This window comes from Aythya ferina (assembly GCF_964211825.1).
Source record: "Aythya ferina genome assembly, chromosome: 17".
In the NCBI taxonomy this organism is placed as follows: Eukaryota; Metazoa; Chordata; class Aves; order Anseriformes; family Anatidae; genus Aythya; species Aythya ferina.
This window is the reverse complement of record NC_140316.1, coordinates 4,465,096-4,487,309: the sequence shown is the minus strand read 5'-3', so window position 1 is coordinate 4,487,309 and position 22,214 is coordinate 4,465,096. Positions and strand designations below refer to the sequence as shown.

The window sequence follows — 22,214 nt, the reverse complement described above, 5'->3', positions numbered from 1 at the left end:
GCAGTGCTCCTTCCCCCCCTCCCTTCCTGCCCGACTTTTGTTATATAGAAATAAAATAAAAAGGCAGCTGATTCATGGGTAAAGAAACGCAACACGATAAAAGAACAAATGATGATGTTTGGGAGAGAAAGAAAAGAGGTAAGAACCAAGACTTAACAGGTTTTGTTTTTATAATCCTTCAAGATGATTAAGAATGAATGAATCAGATTAAAATCACATGGGGACAAAGGAAGGTCTCTAACTCTTGTTTTTCTTTCCATACTGGACAGAAGGAGACAGCTCATTAAGGAAAGCCCTCAAGACACAGCTACAGTGAGGAACAACCAAGCGTTTTTTGAAAGCATCTGTTAGCTGTGTTTGGGCAAGAAAAAGTAGGGAAAAATTAACCATTTACTTCTGACATTTTCTAATTGTCCATACTGAGTTGTGATTGTTACTTTTTGCAAACCCTTCTGAGAAATGTCTCGCTTTTCAGCAGCTTTCAATGCACATTCCCGCTGACATGACGGTTGGGTCTCTCCAGGCACCTTCAAGGAATTTTTGAACTTTTTGCACATTCCATTACAGCTACACATGGAAAAGTTAAAGCCAATCTTTCAGCCACTGCAACATATCTGCAATCCCCTGAGCAACAGAGAAGCCTAAATAAACGTTTGTGTTGTACACAGGATACAGCTTTCAAAATTCCTCTTCAACTACTGATAGTAACTAGAGGCACACAGCCCACTTTTTGATCTAAATTCTCCTCATATTAATTACAAGCAAGTTCACTAGAAAACAGTTTGTGGAGCTTTGTGGGATTACTTTGGATCGACGACAGTCTGTGGGATGTTGCGGCTGAAAGTTTAAAGGTTTTTCTATAAAAAATTCCTTAACTTTTTCTCTTGATGAGGAACCACAATTTGGTAACTTGTGTTCCAATTTTCTTGGAGCCTGTGCATTGTACTGGAGCGTGTTTTTTTGGAATTATGTTGCCTTTTTTTTTCCTCTCTCCTCAACATACACCGAGCTTGCTCCAGGTTTCATGATACAAGCTGCCAACAGTGGTTCTTGAACAACAGATGATGTCATTGGCATCTGCACCACAGATTTGGAAGAAAGCAGAGGGGAATTTGCTACAACTCTGATGACTGTCCTCTCACCAGGCTGGGACACAATAGATGAAGATGTCTACATCTGAAATGATCAGGGTCAGGCCATTCAGTAGTTTGCTCAAACACTCCGGCAGGCACGAGTCATTTAATCAGACAACCATGGAGTCACTTAAGTGGAAGGGACTCTGTGAGGCCATCTGGCTCAACCTCCAGCTCAACCAGGTTAACTTCTACAGCCCAGCCGTTTTAGCTGAATCTGCACCCAAATACTGGGCTACTTACCGCACTATTCACTTAAGTACCTTCATCTCCTAGTGACTTTGACCCTGGATAGAAGTAAGCTTCCAAAAGAACCTGATTATGCAGCAAGCTGGGGAAGTACACATTGCTTCAATTTGTTATACAACCTTCATACTGATCTGTGTTCATGCTCTCAAGCTGAGAGAATGGTTCCCTGGAACTTCAGACTAGCTGGGTTCAGATGTCTGAATGGCAACAGGGAATAGAATTTCTCACCTCTCTGTCCAGATGGTTTCATTTAAAAGGGGCTGAACCTTAGCTTAAAATCACTTTCCCAACCAGTTTCAGTTCTAGATCACTAACAGGAGGTCTCGAGGAGGCACACGCTACTGAAGCTTGAACAAGTGAATGTTTCCAGTTTCCATGTTTGTTTAAGTAAGTGACAAAGATGGGGGACCAAAAGCAATTCCCATAACTAGACTACACAAGTGCAACCAGCTAGAAAATCTCCTGCCTGCTTGCGAGGAGGCAGTCAGGCTGCCTCGGACCGGAAGAGGGCTCTGCTCAATGGCCTCTGTGCACAAAGTTCCAAGCGTGAAACCCTGACCCCGCTGCAGCCCGTGGCAAAATTCCCGTGGATTTCCTCAGGGCAAGGATGTTCAAACCTGTTCAGACAACTCATAAACCAACATTTCAAAGGCATACCTTTGCATAAGATTCCCAAGGACCTTTTGAGTTTTGACTTAAACGCCTGGATTATTTTTACAATTCCAGTTATGGGTTCTTTGTTCGCGGGGAGTTAAGCAACACAAAGAACACAGCAAGAGTACAATGGAGGTATTACCATGCATGATTTGTCTTTAAAAAAAATAATCTTTCTTTTCATGAAGTTATAGATCCAATTTCAGTCTTTATTATCACTTTGCCATGTGAGAAAGTGGTTCCCAATTTTAATAAAGAAAGGGAGGGTCATATTTCAACAAGAGCTAAAATGCTTCCTGCAATACAGAAGGTGGAAAGCTCTTCTGCTCACAGCTACTGCAGCCAGATTCAGAGAAGGAAAGGGAAATAATCCCTCCACGCTGAGTAAATAAATATTTTCTAGGATATAGCTAATGGTGGGCCGTAGCCCAAAGGCACCTTGTCTGATGAGATCATTTCTGACCCATTCTTTTTAAGGGAAATTAAGGGAATGCTCTGCCAAGTGCATATTAACATTTCACTTATCACCAAAGTCAGGTCCAAGCAAGTATGAGTTCTGCTGCAGCCTACAGGGCACCACTGGACTAATAAAAAACTTTCCACCATGTTAACCGAGCTGGATAACGAGCCACATCCACTGCCTCTGAACCTTTCCCTGAGCCTTCTCAGTCATCTTCTTCCCCAAATCTACTTTACCCTTAAAAAGGAGTCTGTGGTACATTTAAGAAGGTAATCATACGAAACAACTGTATTCTGTGAAGTATTACCAGCTTAACCCAATCCACAAAACAAAAGTAGGTGCTGCCAATTCACGCAGGCTTGTGCAATTTACCTTTGAAGAAAAAGCAACATTAGAGGCCCACTGCTCCCATTTCACGTTACTACATACATTTTGCAACGGAAATTCTGATTGTGTTTGGTCAGCCGAAGCTTCTGATCTATTCCAGTTTAAAAGGCCTTATGGAAATTCCTTTTTCCCTGAAGATGACCAATAGCCCTATTATTTTACAGCCTTTCCCATTAGACCCTGTTTACACTAACATTGGAGCCATATTAGCAAAATCCATCTTCAAACATGGTTCTCACTGGCAAACAGCAAACATGGTTTTGTAAAATTATTTTAATATTGTTCCATCTCTGTCTGTCTGTTTTGGCGAAGGAAATGAAGTTAGTTGCAACCTGAGCACCAGGAGCGTGGTTTCAACATGGCCCACGAGGTGAGCAAGACAAAGGTCCGAGGCAAAGGACGTGAAACCGCCTCGGTGCGGCGCGGCTCCTCTGCAGTGGGTGGGCAGAGTGGGGAGCCCCTCACCCGCGTCGGGGCCGTGCTGTGGGGCACTGCAGTGAAATGTGGCCCCGGTTCTGACCGTCGGGTTCGATGCAAACACAAAGCAAACTGCACGTCACTGCTCTCAAATGGTTTTACTTTAAGAGGCTGGGAAAGTTAGCGTCAGGGACTGAAATACTGACTCCTCTGGTCAAGAAACCAAGAGGCTCCTTTCAGCCAAGTGTGATTTCCTTTTACTCCTCAACCTCAGCAACTACAGAAAAAATAAAGGAAATACAGAGCCCTTTGTAAAACACCAGATCTACGAGCTACACGGCCATCCAGTGAATAGGGATGTGGTGCCACTATTCTCATTTTCCACTCGGAAAAGCGCAGGCACAGGCAGGAGAGGTGCCTTGCTGAGCTTGGCGGTGGCACTGAGGAGCACACCAGGCAAGCCTCCAGCCATGGGGGCAGGCTCCTGGGGCATTTTAGGGATCTCGAGCAGTGTTAAGAGGAACGAGATGTTATTCACTGCACACCTTACTCATTGTTATCTATTCCATACTCCAACTCTCAGGACAAGGAGTAAAGTAACCCTCAGAACCCAGCAGCCACATGCAAAGACATTTTTACTGAAATGCTAGCAACCAGAAAATCAGCAAGATGCTTTTAGGCACATTTTAAGTCAGATCCAGAAAGAGAAATGGAGAAAACAAAGCAGCAGAAGCAATGAGCATTTTTATCTTCCAATCTTCTTGCACGTAATTCCCAGCTAAGGGATTTAGCTGTGATGAACAGGACTGCAAGATACAGAAGCCAGATACAGCGTGTTTGCGATTCCTCCCAGGTAGGCGAGTGCAAAATCCCTGCCCTTCTCTCTGCCTGGGCCATTCATCTTACCCAGGTGATGGAAAGCCACTCTCCCGGCGGGTGGTCCCGCTCTCGCAGCCCGTAATGCCTAATTGTCACAAATCGATTCCAACCTCAGCGCTCAGGCTGCTGCTACCCTGGCCCCCTTTCTATCCCTTTCTCTTTAAACGGATCGCAGCCCAGGATCCTCTCATGTTACTAAATCAATCCTTGGACACAGCGCCTCGAAAAAACAAAGAGGCAGCAACGCGTGGGGCTGACCGCGGCCAGGCGATGAGTTGACGTTATGCAAGGCCAGCCTAAAAAATGTCAGCTCGGTGTGCCTGCGCGCGTGCACACACACATGCCTCCCATTTTATTTTTTTGTTCAATTGGAATTAATCAGGCACGATAAACACTGTTTGTCTCCTGAAAGCAGCAGTGGGGGGATGAAATATGCCTCTTAAGCTTATCAGCCTCAGCGCCACTGAAGAGAAAGCTGGCTTCTAAGCCCAGGGATAATGGGCTGTCCTTTCAGGAAGGTATCAGAGGTCTCAGGAGAGGGAGACAGCACAATGGTGTGACCTTCAGCTAATAAAGCCCACCCTAGAGTCCAAAGAAGCTTGGGGAATATTGACAAAAGTTCATATTTACAACAGCCTGGACTCCTTCCAGATACCATTACCAGTTTAGAGAGCTGCAGCCTCTGTACATACACTCACACAGGCTTTTATTCTGCCTCCTCCTTTCTTTCTTTGTTCCCATGCTGACAAAAAAAAAAAAAAATTAGTCAGAAAATGGCAATTCTTCCGCTAACAAGGCCCCACCAGCATCTTTTTTAATGAAGAGAGTTATTTAAAATTTCAATTTCAACCTCAGTGCTATCCTCTACTTGAAGGAGATTCAAGGCCTCTCGCAAGGATTCTCAGTGCGTCATCATGCTCATCAGGAAGAAAGCATATGTGTTTTCGTGGAAAATCTGCCGATGTATTTATACTTTTTTTAAACAAAAAGGCAGCCAACATATTGTAAAATGAGAAGTTTTTTTTTTTTTTTTAAATAGGCACTAGCAATCAGTGCGGTCCCAGTCAGAAATACTAAACCAAAGCTTTTTCGGGCAGAAACTGATCCCTTCCCCCTTACCCCGGTCTGCGTTGTGGTTAACAAAATGAGGTTTTTAGCCCATAACTGGAGTGCATAGGCACGACTGGAATACAAATAATAAATAATATTTTAAAAACTATTCATGCAGTAAGAAAAGCCAATTTCAAAACATAAAAACTGTTTGAAGTGAAAGTTTCATTTTTCCGCCTCCTAAAGTAGTTCCAAAACAAACATATAAAAATAAAGGTTCGGAGGAAATCTGTTTTCAAGGGTAATTTCACTGAAATCAATATTAAATCTCAAAACATTTAATGGAAATAGCATCTTCAGTGACAGAAGTGTTTTGACCACACTTTTCAATCCAGCCATGCCGGTCTGCCGTTTCTATTTATCTACCCCATAATTCATATTTGCCATCCTGAAAGCGATCTTGCTAGGTTTCAAAAGGGATCCAAGAATTGCAATAGGTCAGAATTTCTCCCACATAACATCTTCTATAAGGTGCCCCTGAACCTTGGCAGCCTCATTCATCACACCGCTATTTAACACGAGGTATGGCCTTGAGACCAGGGGAAGGTGCCTCAACAGACCCCTACAGAGACCACAAAAATACTGCATTTTTAGCTGTTGCTTTCCAGCAAAGAGCCCCTTTCCACCAACAGCTAGAGTTATGCCAGCTACACAAGCAGTTTTCCAAATTCTTAGAGTTTTGGCCCAAGTATGCATTTTATCTGTCCTCTTTTCCCACCCAGGCACATTCAACAACCGGGAGTTCAGGTGCCTGGTGACAGCCTGCCTGAACTGCAAGCAGTCAGGTCAGGCATTCACGTTCTGCCTGCTCCCTCACAGACAAGGCCGGCTGCATTGAGGCTAACAGGACAACGCACGCGGGGCCTGCATGGCCCACAGGACTGGTAACAAGGAGGGAAGCCTTCAGCTGACAGCCACCATTTCAAAACCAAGCCTGATCCTACAGACACCCTGTCCCTGTAACGAGGCCTGACATCCTCCCACTGCACAAACCGAGGTATGAGCACCCAGACCCCCACGACCTTGGGATGTAGGCACCGCTCCTGCCTCGACTGCAACCAAGCTTTGATCAGTGTCAGGGCTAACCACCCTCTGTCCTTGCCCCCCAAAGGTGCTCCCAATTACATCTGTACTCCCTCTAGAGGTGAGCTAACAGAATCAGTAAGTGGCACTGAATTCAGGAGGTGGTGTAAAATACCGGAGAAGACATACAAAGAGAATAAGGACGTCAATATCGCCATCAGGAAAATGAAAACACATTTGTCTTGGAAAAACATCAACTAATTGATCTGTGGGGAAATAATACAGAACGATGCTACTCCGCAGGAAGGAGGAAGTTGGGAAGGTGAAAGGTATCAGGTTCACCCCGCAGGGACCAGTAGCTCTGCTTGGGAAAGCCAGAGCTGAGCAAGCAGAGTGCCCATCGTCACCCCCACCCGAGGGCAGGGGGATTGAGAGAAGACCTCTGAAGCAACATAATCCACAGTTCCCCAGGGGTGAGATCAGGTGCTACAGATGATGACCTAAAATATTCAGATTCAAAGTCCCAGTGTAATCCAAGCAAGACCGATGCTCCACACACCGTGCCAAGGATGTGAGGTTACATCTCCTGACGCTCCTGGCTGCCTCCGAGGCCCTAGCTAAGCGCTTTTCATTGCCTAACCTTTAAAACATAAGTTTTTATTTAACAGTGAGTTCTTATTGAGAAGCTCCAGAGACGAATGTGCCTGGTTGTAATTTTATACCTGTTTTCTGTGGCAGAACCCCCGGCTATCAGGAAACCACAGGGCATTAAGTGTACCCCAGCGAAGCAGACAGGTCCAGGACACGCTTTCCAACTGAGCGTGGAGAGGTAACTGCTCCCAACTGCTGTCCTCCTCACTTCCAAACCACCAAAAAGCTCAGAAAGTCTTGCTTTTAGGACATGCTTCTAACACAATGTTGGAGATAAAAGTCTGAATAAAGAACAGAACAGGTTTTGTCCTGAGAAGCTCCGAATCCCACCTGTGGCTGATGCAGGCCTGCTCTCCAGTACCCCGTCTTTGAGCACTAAAACGAGAAACCCAAATTACCCAATTGTGGTGTCACATGATGTAATGCAACGCTCTTGTCTTTGAGCCAAGAGATAAAGTAATCAGGGCTTGAAATTGCTACAAATTACGACCTAACATTAGCTAAGACCACGGCGAGATATCAGAGGCCTGCTTCCCTCAGAATTTCTCCTTGCTGCCGTGACGTGCTCACACTGAAAATCTTCTCCTGAACAACTGCCTGCCTAAAATACAGCACACCCTTACCATAAAGTCCTTTGTTAAAACATCTTTGCCATAAAGCTGCAAAACCTTGGCTCCCAAGTACATTAAATCCTTATAAACCTGCCTTCATTTTAACCGCGCAGTATTTCAAGACACAAAGCGCTTCTTCTGAGAGATAGCACTTTAATGAGGAAAAGGGTAAAATATATAAACCAAACCTCATTATAGCATAATTTCTAGGAGACAAGCATGCTGTTATAAAAAAAGCCATGGCAATTGCATTTCACATGGCTTGAAGATTTAATACTCTTAAAGAGCCACTGCTACTCTCAACCATTGGCATTGTTTTGTTCCGAACCTAACAGAAAGCAACCAGAATCATGGGCCCACCGCCAGCTATATATTTTACATTCTGTAAATTCTTGCAAATGGCAGATTCAAATCTACTCCATGCTCACAAAATATAATGCACGTCAGACAGTGAGAGACTGACTACAAGTTGCTGTGCATACTTTTACCTTTAAAACCTCAATTCTTAAAGGTTTCTGATTTAAACACGATGATGTAGCATAGACATGGTAAATTACCCAAACCAGAGCCAATTCATGCTGAAATGGAAATGCTTATAATGATACAGCTTGTTCAAAGGTTAACAGTGATGTCAAAAGAAACTGCAAAAAAAAAAAAAAGGAAAAGAAAAGAAAAGAAAAATCTATGGTATAGACATACAAATGAAAGTGATGGGTGTCACACCGTTTAATACCAGCTGTCAGATAAGCCAGGGTAACAAGGACATCAAAGGGGCTGCAACTGGTTTCAAAAAGTGAGAATGCTGGATTTTTTTAAAAAAGCTGGAACTCGGTTACTTTCTACAAAGTGTCAAATGGAACAAATCCCCCCAGCCAACCAGAAACACTTCAATGGAAGAAAAAAACACTCTCCTGAAAAACAGCCTATCTATCTTTCTGCAGAGCATCCTGAATTACACTGGTCTGGAAGACTTTTAAACTTAATCTAATCAAGAAGCCATTACTGATTACAGTTCTTACATATTAATCTCCCAGCTGTAACTTCTGAAATGAAAGCATAGCAATGGTTAGGTATTAGCTACAATTGGTAGAGAAAAGAGTGAAAAAAGATGAGTGCAAAAGTCACCTGAGACAACTTTTTTTTTTTTTAAGAAGCAAAAATCCACAAGCCCCAAATAACCCCACCCCAAAACCAACAGCAGCTGGAGGGGATGCACTTCACAGCAGCTTGACTTGAAGCACACGTAACACTGATTGATGGATACTGACAGTGAAGACACTGGTGGAAAATTAAACCCGACAAAGCAACAAGATTGAGAGAGTTTTTTTTTGTGTTTCTAGGTATTACTTCATAAAATTATGCAAGAAGGGTCAGAATTTCAGCAAATGATCATTTTAGCTACTGTCACAGATCAACTGCAGCACAGAAGCCTGGCACGTAACTGATGCCTATAACCTGGTTAGGATAAGTCTTCCCCCCTTATCTCTGCTGTAGCCTACAGCGAATGAAATTCTGGACTGACGGGTGCTTGTTTTTTCTGATTAACAGAAGGTTCAACTTGGCATGGTTATGGTGATGGAGTAGCACTCCTGATGGCAGCTCTCACAGAGGACATTTGAGGAGAACACCATGCGCCAACACTTTGTCCAAACACAGAATCAGTGACCTCGCTGTTGGGTCCTGCTTCTGAGATACTCCTACAATTTTTCATTTCTACTGCTGTGCCTCTTCTTTCCAAGCCCTGAGCAAGAGGCCAACAGATTCCTCCCCCGCCCTCACCACTCCCTGGTAAACCACAAGAGGCTTTTCCAGTTCTTATCAACTTTGCCACAGGAGAAGACAGCAGGCTGGACGAGTCTGAATGAGTATGTCAGCACACAAATTATCACAGGATGTCTGGCATTTAGGTAACCCAGCCTAGCACGTGCCTTCCCTTAACTCAACTCTTCTGCTTAGCTGGGCAAGGAAGAAAACAACTGCAAGTGAGTGCACATGCTACTTGTTGCTTTACAATCTACCCACTTTCTCCCTGAGTAACAAGAAAAATTGGGGTGCTAGAAATGAGAAGGCTTAGCACAAATGCGTAATGAGACCCTGCTAACGGGTTAACTGACATGGAACTGCTAACAGTGAATTGGCTTGGAGACAGCAAAAGAAAAAAAAAGCAAAAAAGGGGAGACAGAGAGCAAGAGACAGAGACAGCAACCAATTCAGCTGCAAGAAATCAAGCTAAATCAGTCCCAAGTGCCCGTGTTGGAGAGACTTGATCTCATACCTTGCTTGTTATCAAGGCACTCCTGATACGAGTCAGCTCCAGTTCCGTTGAGGTCTACAGACAAAACAAAAAGTTTCATTCATATCAAACGTAAATATTAGAAACGTCTCAAATGGCAGCCTTGCTGGAGCAACATGTTACGTGCAAATAGCGCTAGTTCTTTACAAGGCCATGCGGGTTTGCTGACATCAACTGTGCTTTGTTACCAACGAGCAGCAATGAACAGACAGCAGCCAAGTGTGGGAAACGTACATTCGTCCTCAGTAGTAGGTGCTGGGTGCTGTCCTCCCAGCCCTGCCTGCCTTCACGCTGCTGAGGGCACCAGGGGGATGCCACCTGTATTCCTTGTGCCCAGGGAAGATGGAGTGTTTGGATTTGCATCTATCATTATAACTTCTCCTGCAGACCCTGTGAAACCATGGGTTGAAACCACTGTATCCTGACGGACAGGCTGGAATACACTGCTTTTTTGCTCATGGTGCTGCACTCCCTTTTGGTTTTCAGCTACTACATCATGCTACAGACAACTGAAAATACAAGAACACTTCCCAAACACTACTCTTCCATGGAGCAATGTAGTTACCGCTAGAGTTATTTGATCAGCAGCAGGAGAGGAGCTGGTCTGTGCTATGAGAGTGGAGCAGATGCTGAGGCTCCTGTAACCCACAGTGCTCCATGCAAGGAAGATACCCGCCTTTGCCCGTGGACAGCATCCAAGCACTGCTGAGATCACACATGTGCTGCATAAACAGCATGGACATCACCTAACCAAACCCTTCATCTTCATGAGAGGTTCAACTTCATTTCCTCAGCTGTGCGCAAAAGTGGGTTAGCAGAATCAGGTTACAACAGGGCTTGGACCTCAGAAGCAAACCAAAGAACGTCCGTCCCAGCGTGGCTTCTCCTCCTGCTTTACAATCCAGTTCAACCACAAAAAAACGGCTCACATGGTCTTTGAGAACGAATATGAAATACATCTGTAAACCCTGGGCAAACTAATGCTCTTTCAGCATCTCATGTGCACTGTATGTACCGTGCTATGTGTGTTCGCACACATCAAGGGTCCTCAAAACGTGAATGTTTTGTACAACTCCAGCGTGAGAATGCAAACGGTGCTCAAGTCAGTCCTGTCATAAAACTGAGGGTAGGGAACCACTCAGCTCACTGGTGGCCTGGTACTCCTACCATCCCAACTCCAGCTGCACTGGACGCAGCTCCTGCACCAAACTGGTTTTGTCTGTACGATCACAAATAGGACAGCCACCAGTGTGAGACCCAGAGTGGGCACCCCACCGGGGCAGACGAGCTGACCACCCAGTGATGCTGCTTCAGCCTCACCGCCAAGAGCATCAGCACAACAGCAATGAGCCAACTTCTTCCTGACGATGTTCTTCAGGGCCCGAAGATTAGAAATACCATTCTCAGCACAAAAGGCACACGGCAGCTACCAGCTCCCACCCGGACACCTGCAAACAGCTTTATTGCTGCACCTGCAAGAAGTGACCAGCCCCCGAACACGACGGTTCTCTGCCATCACTCGTGTGGCGAACGCATTCCCACACAACCTGCCCTTCTGCCTTTGCTCAGCCAACAGCTGGCGATGGTTCCTTGCTCGTACAAAGAGATCCCAATCGCAGTTAAAAGGCTTCACGTTCAGCAATAGTATTTAATGAACAAAAAACCAAAAATTAAAGTTGCCCCACCATTTGTGTTGTGTAAATCCCAGATAATAGATCTTCTCCCTAATCCTAATGAGGCCTTCCTATTAAAATCTTTATTAGCTTTCAGCTCTGCAGATTGCCCAAAGGCTCATCAGTTTCCCTATCTCTCAGTACCAAGATCTGCTTTAACTTTTACAAATAGCTCTAAGATATTTCTCAGCTTATCAGCATTGCCAAGCAGCCTGTCTTATCATTACTATTGCAGATAAAATAAATGAGCTCAGGATGATATGAATAATGGCATTTTCTGTAGGCTGGTTTCCCATTACATTTTCAACAGATTGTAGATTTAAACTTCAGCACAAAAGGAAAAAACTAAAACAGCAGCAGAGGGGGAAGGGTAGCTTTTTTCCCTTTCCATTTACCTTCACTGCCTTACAGCACAGACTACATTTTTAAGCTCACCTGATGTGAGCTAGTAATTAATTTTGATAGGGAGCAGAAACACCTCAGCCCCGCTTTCTCTGAAGACCAGAAGCACAGCTACTTCTGGGATGTTTTTTCAGCTGCATTTGTTGCAGAGAGGCGAAGGCGAAATTGCACGCTGCCTAATGAAGCCATCTTCATTAGTTTGTTCCTTTCCCTAGCAGCCTAGGAACGCCAGCCAGGTTGGGAATTGAAATCATGAAAAGCAACAGAACCGCATTTGAATTAAAAGACTGGGCTACAAAGGTCTCTGACGTCTGCTCCTGGCTGATTAGCACGAGGCGCGTGCGGCACAGAGCGGGTCTCGCCCAGCACGCTCGGGGTACGGCACAGCGCTGGCAGCAGACGAGGAGGCTGAGAGACGAGCACATCCCTTCGCCTTCCCGACAGCAAGCAGGGAGGTCATGTTCTGGCAACCATTTTCTGCCTGGTCCCCGCAGCAATCGCTACAGGGTTAAACGCTTTTCCATTCCCCAAATTCCTAGCCCTGTCACTGTATCAAGGTTATCTATTATTGGCAGTGACAGGTGAAAATTAATCTCCTAATTATTTCTTGCTGCGTAATCTGCACTGAAGGAGTAACATAAAAGGATTACAGTACACCCTCTACGGAAGGCTTTGCTAGAGAGCCAATCATCCGGGGAGATACAAGGTATGCGTTACAGAGATAGTTAGGAAGGATTTCCAACCATTTTGAAGGCAGACTACACTGGAGCTTTACACCCAACAACTCTGGAGCAAGGATCTTAACAGCATAAACATTTCTCATTGTTGATTATTGCACAGGGGAAAGAATAAAAAAAAGGTTTATACCCATCATGTTGCTGATTTTCCTTTGGTATAGCAACTACTGCATAACAGCATCCATGTACAGATGCCATCCTCCCTCCCAGAAAACATGGCAAACAACTCGCCCTGCTTGCTTTAATTGCAGATGAAGAGACTTGTTACAGATTGCCCTGCAAAGTAACTACATTTTCCACATGAATATCAGCTAGGCTAAGTGCTTTCAAAGTATGTATTTTTTAAATCCCACTTTACAGGCAAGCCAGAAGTATCTCTGGTAACACCACAAGCAGCCACCCTGAAATGGTGCCTTCACGTGAACTCCAGCTCCTCACTTCCCACCCACCAGAAAGCAAGGCTTATCTTTACAGCATCAGAACAACACCTTTTATTTAGCTTCAGCCCTTTTGGTGCAGCTGGGAAAGTCAAATGGGTGTTGTGAGGAACCGACTGTCCCACGTCCAAGCTGAAGTTGGGACAAGCCAGCATCCGTGGCTACCTCAAGGGAAGCTCTTGAGCCGTGACGTGCCCAGGAGATGGACAACACAGGCACCTGTGAAGCTCTGGGGGGAACGAGACAGGGCAGCAAGGAAGATCACTGCCCTAGCATCACCAGCTGCCATCGAGCCCTTCCACCAGTATCAAAGTACTTCCATTTTCTTTGATGCTGACCTTTTCCACTGGACACAAACACCGAGTTCCTTTATGCAGTCTCTCAGCACTTCATCCCAGCGCTGCCTTCCACCTTCCTGACAGCCAAGCCCTGCCACAAACCCAGGGAGCCCCACGGGGGTTCGCAGCACGCTGCCACCGCTCTGGGGCACGTTTCCAACCCTGGGCATCTCGCAGCCTGCTGAACCAGAACTGGGCACTGGCACTGAGCTGAGCCGAAATAAAAGCACCCAGACACCCCTCAGACCCCGACTGTCCCGAGAAACCGAGCCGTACCTCGGTAACTGCAGTGTGCCCCAGCAGCCACACGGTGGCATACAAAATACTACAAAATATTATCAATGAAAAGCTGAAATAGGGGGCCTGGACTTCAAAACAGCCATTGCACCTTTAACTTCCTAAAAATAGTTGGAGCAACGCGGCCTCAGTTACCAGAGCCGCCATCAGGGGTCACTGCACCACCTCGGCTGGTGGCAGCTGCTGAAGCCCGCTGCAAGCACTCGGCAAAGCCGCAGCACATTTGTAACTCCGGGGGAAAAAAAGCTGGACAAGCCATCTGAAACGTTACCAGAATCACCGGCACACAGATTGCAAATGAGCAGCTCAAATTAGGCAAATTCCCCAGCAGTGACAGAGGTGTGAAGGTTTTTCACCCCTTCCCTCTGTTGGTTTTCACACCTCGCGGTCCGCGCGGGAGCAGGCGCTGCCAGGTAGCTCCGTGCTCAGGTCCTGAAGGCTGAAAGCTCTCGCTGGGCTCTGAACGTAAAAAATGCTGAAGTGGGAAGGGCAGGTGTGGGGAAATTAATTGTTTTCCTGGTGCAGGCAACTGCTACTAAAATTGTAAGGACAGACTTCAGTAATTTTTAACAGGCGCTTTCTTCTCCAGCTCAAAGTCAGCTCTGAGGCAGTCCCAGGGAGAGCACGGGGACTCTGGAAGCACGTCTCCAGCCACCTGGGTTAATGAAATCCACGAGATCACATCCATGCATTGCTGGGTATTTCACTTTCACTGACAGGAGGAGGACGAGAGAATCTGTGTTTACACCACAAAAGCTTGAGATTTGCTTTGCTTTAGGACCTTCAGCAGATAAGCACTAACAATGCCATGAAGCCTAGGACAGAGCATGAGCCCTTCATGTTTTACCGTGGTGTTAAATACAGAACAAAATTATTGACTTGAATCTCATCTTCTGTGGAAGTTTTAATCGCACGGTTACCTAATCTTACGCAGTAATTATCAGAACAAAAGAAACGTGTGAGGAGGCAAAGCACCCACCTACTAACATACCAGCACTACTTTTAACAAGCCTATTTTTCAGTAATATGTTTTGCTTATGGAAATCTGAAGAACTAATTCTTATCCAAAGGCATTTTCCCCAAATGCTCCATCACCAACCTCATTACGCGATACAGGAATTCTCCCGAGGGATATTATGTAATGGCAATTCCTCCTGCCTCTCCCTAAGGAGCGCGTTTCTCATTACATCTCCTAGTAATTGATCAGTCTAGGAAATCATTTCTGGTAAAACCATATGTTTTTTTACCTGGTTCACTATTCCCATCTTTATTCAGAAGGATGAAAGACTGCAAGAAACCCTAAAATTTCCATTTCTGATGCAGAACACCAACCTCTGCTCAAACGTGCTATTAAGCGAGGAGCAACGCGTTCACCTACCTGCCTGACTTCAGATCTTGTAAATTCATAAAGTCATTAAAATTAAGCAGCCTGCATTTCTTATTCTGATGACACAAATAATTTTACTTCACTGAATCTTCTGTAATTGCTTCAAAAAAGAGTGCTTCACATTCAAATATAACCACGCACCACAACCCCTAGTTATTATGGGTCACTCGACACAAGGATGCTGGGAGTCACAGAAGGAAAAAAAAAAAGATTTAAGGTGGAAAATGACATCTACATCTGTGCTCTCCAGAAAGTACCACACAGCACAGAGCAGCTCACTGAAGAATGCAGCCCTTTCCATAGGCACTTTTGTCAACATCCGCACCATTAAATACCTCAGCAGTTCTCAGTTTAAAAAGCAACACCAGCAAAGGCTAGGGTTTGGACCCTCTCCGGGAAGTTAACACTTCACATCTCGGTGTTCCTGCAGAATAAATACCAACTGCTAAATGCATGCAGTTTATCAACGGAATTCAAAGCACACTCCGATCCCTATTTTAACTTAGAAATACCAGAGCTGCTTTTGATGCTGCTGTTCGATTTGGCCAGCGCAGGCCAAGGGTTCCAACAGATGACTGCATGTCCCGATAGAATAACACGCGGATATATTTCGCTCGTTTGCCAGCCTACTGTTTGTTTATGAGCACAGGCTGAACCTCTCTGATAAACAAGGCTTAAGGTTTCACTCAGAATAGCCCACCTGCCAGACAGAATGAAATAAAAAAAAAATAAATCACGCTCTGCTGGTGGAAAAGCTGGAAGGAGCCGAGCAGCACACTGCCGTCTTTGTTCCGTGCCGTTCATCTCCGCTGGAAGGGAAGTCGGGCAGTCCGAGCCGGCACCTCTGGGCTGCAGGGCCGGGCAGGAGGGAGGCTGCTGTCACCGGGGGAGAATTCTTGGAGAGCACCAGAAGTCTCCCGCTTGTAGGAAGTTAATGCCGCGCGTACAAATCAAGCGGCTCGTCCTTGTAAGTCCGCATGTGGGGAAAATCCGATTTATGCATAAACATAAACCTCTGAAGTCAATTCTGATCGGGGATGACCGGAGATTTAACTCCCCTAGACATAAGAATGGGAAGACTATTTTCCTGTAATTCCTCAGCAGCCCTTTCCAGTTGAGGCAGAGTTTCTTCCCAGAATTGATAACGAAGTAAATAATCCCAGCTTCCACTGCACAGGGGAGACCGGGTAAGGACAGCCTCCGAGACCCAAAGCAATCGTTCCGAACAGTAACTTACATAACAAGAAATTATCTTCGTTACAAAATTAGGTTAAAAGGACCTCAGATACTGTAATGTTACCAAAAAATCAGGACACGCATTGAGGAGATTAGCTAGCGAGCAGCCTCGTGAGATAAATGCGCAACTTCAAGAAGATTTTGCAAGCCTAAAAAACATTTTAAATTCCATCGAGATGAACAAGCCTTGGCCATTTCCAGCGCTCCCGCTTCCCTTCCCTCTGCCCTCGCCTTCTTTCGGAGCCCTTCTCCTGAGCCAGCCTCAGTTAACCACTGACCTGGAAACCCTACTTCAGCGCCCCCCCCCCCCCCGAAATTTGTCACTCCTAAACCCACAAGCTTTAATTTCTTAACGGGATTAAATCCCCCCTTTGGGGCCAAGCAGGCGGTGTAGAGGTGCAGGAGGTGTGGGGGGGCTGCCCCCAGCCCCGCTCCACAGCTCGGCCCCTTTGTGCCCGGGGGGCTGGGGCAGGGCAGGGGGCTCCCGGGGCTCCCACCCCGCAGCACCGGGACCCCCCCGGGGGGCTTTGCCCTGCCGGCAGCGGGGCCGGAGGGATGCGGCTGCAGCGGAGGAATGCGTGGAAAGGGGGGGGGGGGGGCAGAGCTGCCTGCATCCCGGCGGCTCCTCGCCGCTACCGCTTCTGCTTTTTTTTTTTTTGTTTTAATTTCCCCCCCCCCCCCCAAACCCGAGGAGGGGCCCTCGAAATAAGGCAGCGGCGGCCGGAAAAATCAAACCGCGGCCCCGAAAGAGACAAAAAGGGAAGGGGAGGGGGGGCTGCACCCCCCGGACACACAGACACACACACACAGACAGACAGACGGACACAAACCGCACGCCCCCCCCCGCCCCGCTCCTGCCGCCCGCAGCCCAGCGCCGGCACCGAACCGCGGGGCCGAGCCGGGGGCTCCGAGCCCCCCCCGCCCCCCCCGGTACTCACCGCGCCGCCCGCACCATGCCGAGCCCCGGGGCCCCCCCGGCGGCAGCGGCACGAGGCGGGGCCCGGCCCGGAGCTGCCCCGGGGGTCCCGCCCGGCTCCTCCGCCGCAATCCTCCGGGGGCTTTTGTTCGCTGCGGGCCGCGGGCAGCTCCGCTCCGCGGATTTTTTTTTTCTTCTCTTTTCCTTTTTTCACCTCTTTTTGTTTTTTTCCTTTTCTTCCTTTTTTTTTCCTCCTTTTTTTTTTTTTTTTTCCTTCTCCTTTTTGTCTTTTCCTTTCCTTTCCTTTGTTTTTTTTTTTCCTTTTTTATTCGCGGCTCAAAGTTTGCGGCTCCTTCGCCCCGGAGCCTCCCCGGGCAGACGCCGCTACGGGGCCATCACCCGCGGGCGCGGCGGGGAACGAGCAGAAGAAACGACGACAAAAAAAAACACCAAAAACCCCCAAAATCACCCCGAAAAAAAGAAAAAAAAAGGGGCTAAAACCCCGGCCCAGCACGCGGCACCAGCAACACGGCAGCGACCCGGGCGGCTCCGGCCGGCGTCCGACGAGGTCTGAGAGGAGCCCGCGCACCCCACACGAGCGGCCCCGCGGCCAGCCCCGGCCCCATGGGGTCTCGCAGCGGCGCTCCCCGCGGCTCAGGGCCCGGCGGCCGCCACCAGCTCCCGGCCGGGCAGCGCCGCCCCGAGCCCGAGCCCGAGCCCGCCCCGCACCGGCCCCCGCTCGGCTCCGCGCGGCGCCGCCGCTGCCGCTCCTCGGCCGCTCCTCGGCGGACGCTGCTCCGCCCGCCCCGCCCCGCCCCGCCCCGCCCCGCCCGGCCCGGCCCTGCCCAACGCCAGGCCCCGCCAATCCAGCGCCGAGGCACCGAGCGGCACCGAGCGGCACCGAGCGGAGCGGAGCGGCCAGGACAGGAGAGGAGAGGACAGGACAGGACAGGCTCCGCTTGCGCGTGCCCGCCCGCCCCGCCCCGCCGGGGGAGTGCGCGCAGGTGTGCGCGTGCACGTGTGTGTGTGCGCGTGTGCATGGTATGTGCATGTGCATGGTCTGCATGTGCATGGTGTGTGTGTGCGTGCATGGTCTGCATCTGTGTGGGCTGTGTGTGTGTGAATGGCCTGTGCGCTTGTGCATGGTCTGCATGTGCATGGTCTGTGCTTGTGCACGGTCTGTGTGTATGTCTGCATAGTCTGTGTGTGTGTGTGTGCATGCGCATGGTCTGCATGTGTGTGTGCGTGCGTGCATGGTCCGTGCACTTGTGCATGGTTGTGCACGGTCTGTGTGTTTACGCACAGACTGTGTGTGTGCATGGTCTGCACGCATGTGCATGCATGGTCTGCATGTGGGCTGCACATATGCATGCATGGTTTGCACGTGTGTGTGCATGGTCAGTGCATGTCTGTGCATTGTCTGCATGTCTGTGTGGTCTGTACATGTGTGTGCATGGTCTGTGTGTGTGTGCATGGTCTGTGTGTGCACACACACCACCAGTTCTGGGCATCCGTGGGTGCATCCTGTGGCACACTGCGTGTGTGCTCTCTGCATGCGGGTGTGTGCATGCACACGGCCTGAGTGTGCACGGGGTGTGTGTTCATGCCATCTGCACTCACACGTGCACGGTCCATGTGTGCCCGTGTGCTTCCCTCCCCACCCAGCTGCTGTGCGAGGCTGGATCCCTCCCTGTTTCTCAGGGCACAGCGCTGCGTGTCCCCGAGCTGCACCCGGGGGGATTTGGCTGGAGGCAGCGGGAGAAGAGGCAAGCGGAGGAAACGCTTCATCGTGATTAACCTCCGCGGTGCAAAACAGTTGTTAGTAGGTACATTTAAAGTATAATTACCGGCGGAGTGATTCATGGGGGCTTTAATAAATGGTTAATCAATGGCCACGGGGGCCGGCAGTCCCGGCTGCCTGACACGCCTGGTTAGTCCCCGCCGCAGTAAATGTGATTCATGGGCACGGGGGCAGCCCCCGCGCAGCCGCTCACGGCCCCCCACGAGCCCGCGATGCGCTGGAGCCACTGCCCTGCCCTGCACTGCCCTGCACCGCTCAGCACCGCCCGGCCCTGCTCAGCACCGCTCCGCCACCCTGCAGCCCGCAGGTCCCCGGGCTGCAGCTGCCTCGCAGGTAGGGAGGGGAAAGGCAGCGACCGAGCACGGGTTTCATCTGGCCTTGAGAAATTATCTGAAAATCTTCCGGGAGAAAGGCAGTAAACATCTGTATACTATTAAACCCATTCGACGTGTTCATTATTTTATATTGATTGGTATATCACTACACAAAGTTAATATATTATGATTATTAGTATATTGTTAAATCATTAAATACGACAGCAGACGCAATAAATAATTTCCAGGGGATCTCTGCTGACATTTAGAAATTGATGGGTGTGTTTTTCCTTCTGCATCCTGGCTGACTGCAGGACTGCAGAGACGCGCCGGCTGCTCTGCTCTGACTGATCGCCTTCCCCTGCGCTCCTCCGCACGTAAAGGCGGCGAGGGAGCCTGCTCTGCCATGCCCACGTTTGCATTTTAAAGGAGGGAGCCGCACTAACGCAAGCCCCGAAGAAACCTGTTGGACGGGGATGTTCAAACCGCTTTCACGGCCGGAGAGCCCCACGCAGGATTTGCACCGGAGGCCGGATCTCCTGGAAGAACACCACCTCTTGCAACACCACGAGGATTTCTGTGTGGGGACGGAGCTGCCCCTCCACGGCACCACGGCGCTGGGCTCCCTGCAGGGAAGCAGCCAGCCACCGCCGCTGCTCACCGGGCCCTGCAGCACGGGTGTCCCCAGGCCCTCGGCACAGACCCCGGGTCACCGGGGTTGGTGGATTTACGGCACCGCTTCTCGTGAACCGGCTGGGGGGAGTGCACATCTGTATCTGCAGCGGGGGAGCTGGATGCCAGTCAGGGTTAATTCGGGATAAATTTACAAGAGTGCACAGCGTGACCCAAGGTACCTCTTTATTGGCCTGCTACAGGCCTGCTAAATACATTGGCCAACTACTGCACATTAAAGCCACATGAGCTCCTATGTTCGGAACGGGTTTTACAGGAAGACACGGGGATAGAAAAAGGAGGAGAGGCTGTGTCACAAATGACATCCAGATGTGAAAACACTGTAAATACAAACATCAAAAGGCTCACCCCTCCGCATTTTGCGAAGATGACGCTGGAGAAAGGACTTGCTGCATTTAAACAAATACTCCTGGTGAGAAAGCCCCGCACCCCGCTGTCCCTGCGTGCAGCACCCCCCGGCCCGCTGGGAATCGGCCGCGCAGCCCTGGATAAGGGGCAGTGAGCCCCGGTTCAAGGGGAGGTGTTTTCCTAAGAAGACCAGAAGTTGAAATCTAATAACTCCAATCTGAAAACGGCACTCTGAAAAGCACGTGTGTAAGCATGTGATTATTTGGATAAAGTCTCCAGAGCTATGACATACTCCTCGCTAGAATCAATATCATCCAGGGATAGCTCTTCAACCTCGCCAGCCACATGAAGTAAGTGAATAAACAGCTGCCTTTTGAAGCCTTGGTATTTGCTGCCGGGGAGATACAACTGGCATGAGAGCCCAGGAAAGTGAACCTGGTAATCCAGAGGTGCCTTGAAGCGGCCGGAAGAAATGCAAAGCTGCATCAGTGGCAGCCCTGCAAAGAGCCTGGGGCTGATGGCCACGGGGTGCACGCAGGGTGCCATCCCGGAGGTTTACGTGGTGTATTTCTCAGCTCTGGAGGACAGCTGAGAAACTGGGAACGTACAAACCAAGGCGACGCACGCCGGCAGTGCACGCTTAAACTCTCCTCCAGAGCAGGGCCAGGCGTCCCAGTGGCGCGACGTGAAAACGAAGCCCGGATGGGAAGCACTTTTGTTTTCTCCTCATGCGGAGGCGCTGACCACAAACACCTTGCGTGCAGCCGGACCGGAGCAGACGAGGGAGTGCAGGCCGAGCCTGCCTGATCTCTTCCAGGTGCTCGCTGGGGCTGGCGGCTTCCCTCGGCTCTGACTCCGGGCTGCAGCGTCACAGCCACCGGCTGTGCGAGCGGCATCTGCCCCACGTGGAAACCCTCCCCTGAGACACGACTGGAGCGGGCGCAGCCAGCGTGTGCGATTACATGGAGGGCTCTTCCCCCACCCAGCGCCAGGCCACGCTTCTCCTTTCCGAGCTAAAAGCTTCCAGCATTTCGCAGCTAGCAGCCCTGACAATGGCAGGAGAAAGCACTTAGCCGTGGTGTTGCATAAAGATGTCATGGGGAAATCAGGGTTTTACAGGGGAGAGAGGAGAAAAACACTCAGGAAGAGCTAGGATAAACTCAGGGCTAGATTCAGTACGAGACGCCAGCCGCCTCCTGCTCTGTGTGCCCCCACCTGGGCTTCTGCTGGGAGGAAGCTGGAGAGAAGTTTTATTGAATCTTTTATTGAATCTGTCTCTAGGCTGGTAAATGCGCTAGGTACCCTCACCAGGGCCTAAAAATAGAAGGGAAGCGGCACGGGAATTTGCAGTGAAACTGTTAAAATATGCTCGGATTTGCTTTAAAAGAATGCGCACGCTGGGAGAAGGAGCGCGGCGGGGGAGCGCGGCGCAGCAGCCTGCCTGCGAGGCACCTGGAGCTGCTGCTGCCACTGCCGACGGCCCCGGCATGAGGAGCAGGAGCTCGGCTGCAGCTCGGCATCAGCTTGGCATCGGCTCGGCATCAGCTCGGCATCCCTCTGCTCCCTGGCTGCCCCCAGCTCCTCTCCCGGGCCCGAAAACGGACGCATGCCACGCAACGATGTGGCCGCCAGGGTATTGCGGTACTCGCCAAATCTATAGCAGCTCGAGAGCTTAATTTTGACATATAATTTTCACTCGCTAAGCAGAAAAGGGAGGGAAAGCCTGAAACTGTCTAAACAAAAGAATGTTTTTTTCCACTGTGCTTTC

At 49.1% G+C, this 22,214-nt stretch overlaps 1 protein-coding gene across 22 annotated transcripts in view; it reads right to left on the bottom strand.

Annotated features, from left to right (window-relative positions):
• FBRSL1 (fibrosin like 1) overlaps positions 1 to 22,214 on the bottom strand; it is a 515,953-nt gene that overhangs the window by 87,878 nt on the left and 405,861 nt on the right. For 17 of the 22 annotated variants that reach the window (XM_084538835.1, XM_084538855.1, XM_084538854.1 and 14 more), the window contains one exon: positions 9,850 to 9,903. The exons of the other annotated variants lie outside the window; for them this stretch is intronic. In XM_084538835.1, the coding sequence (XP_084394961.1) occupies positions 9,850 to 9,903 (54 nt within the window). The remainder of the gene's footprint in view (positions 1 to 9,849; positions 9,904 to 22,214) is intronic. 22 annotated transcript variants of the gene reach the window in all.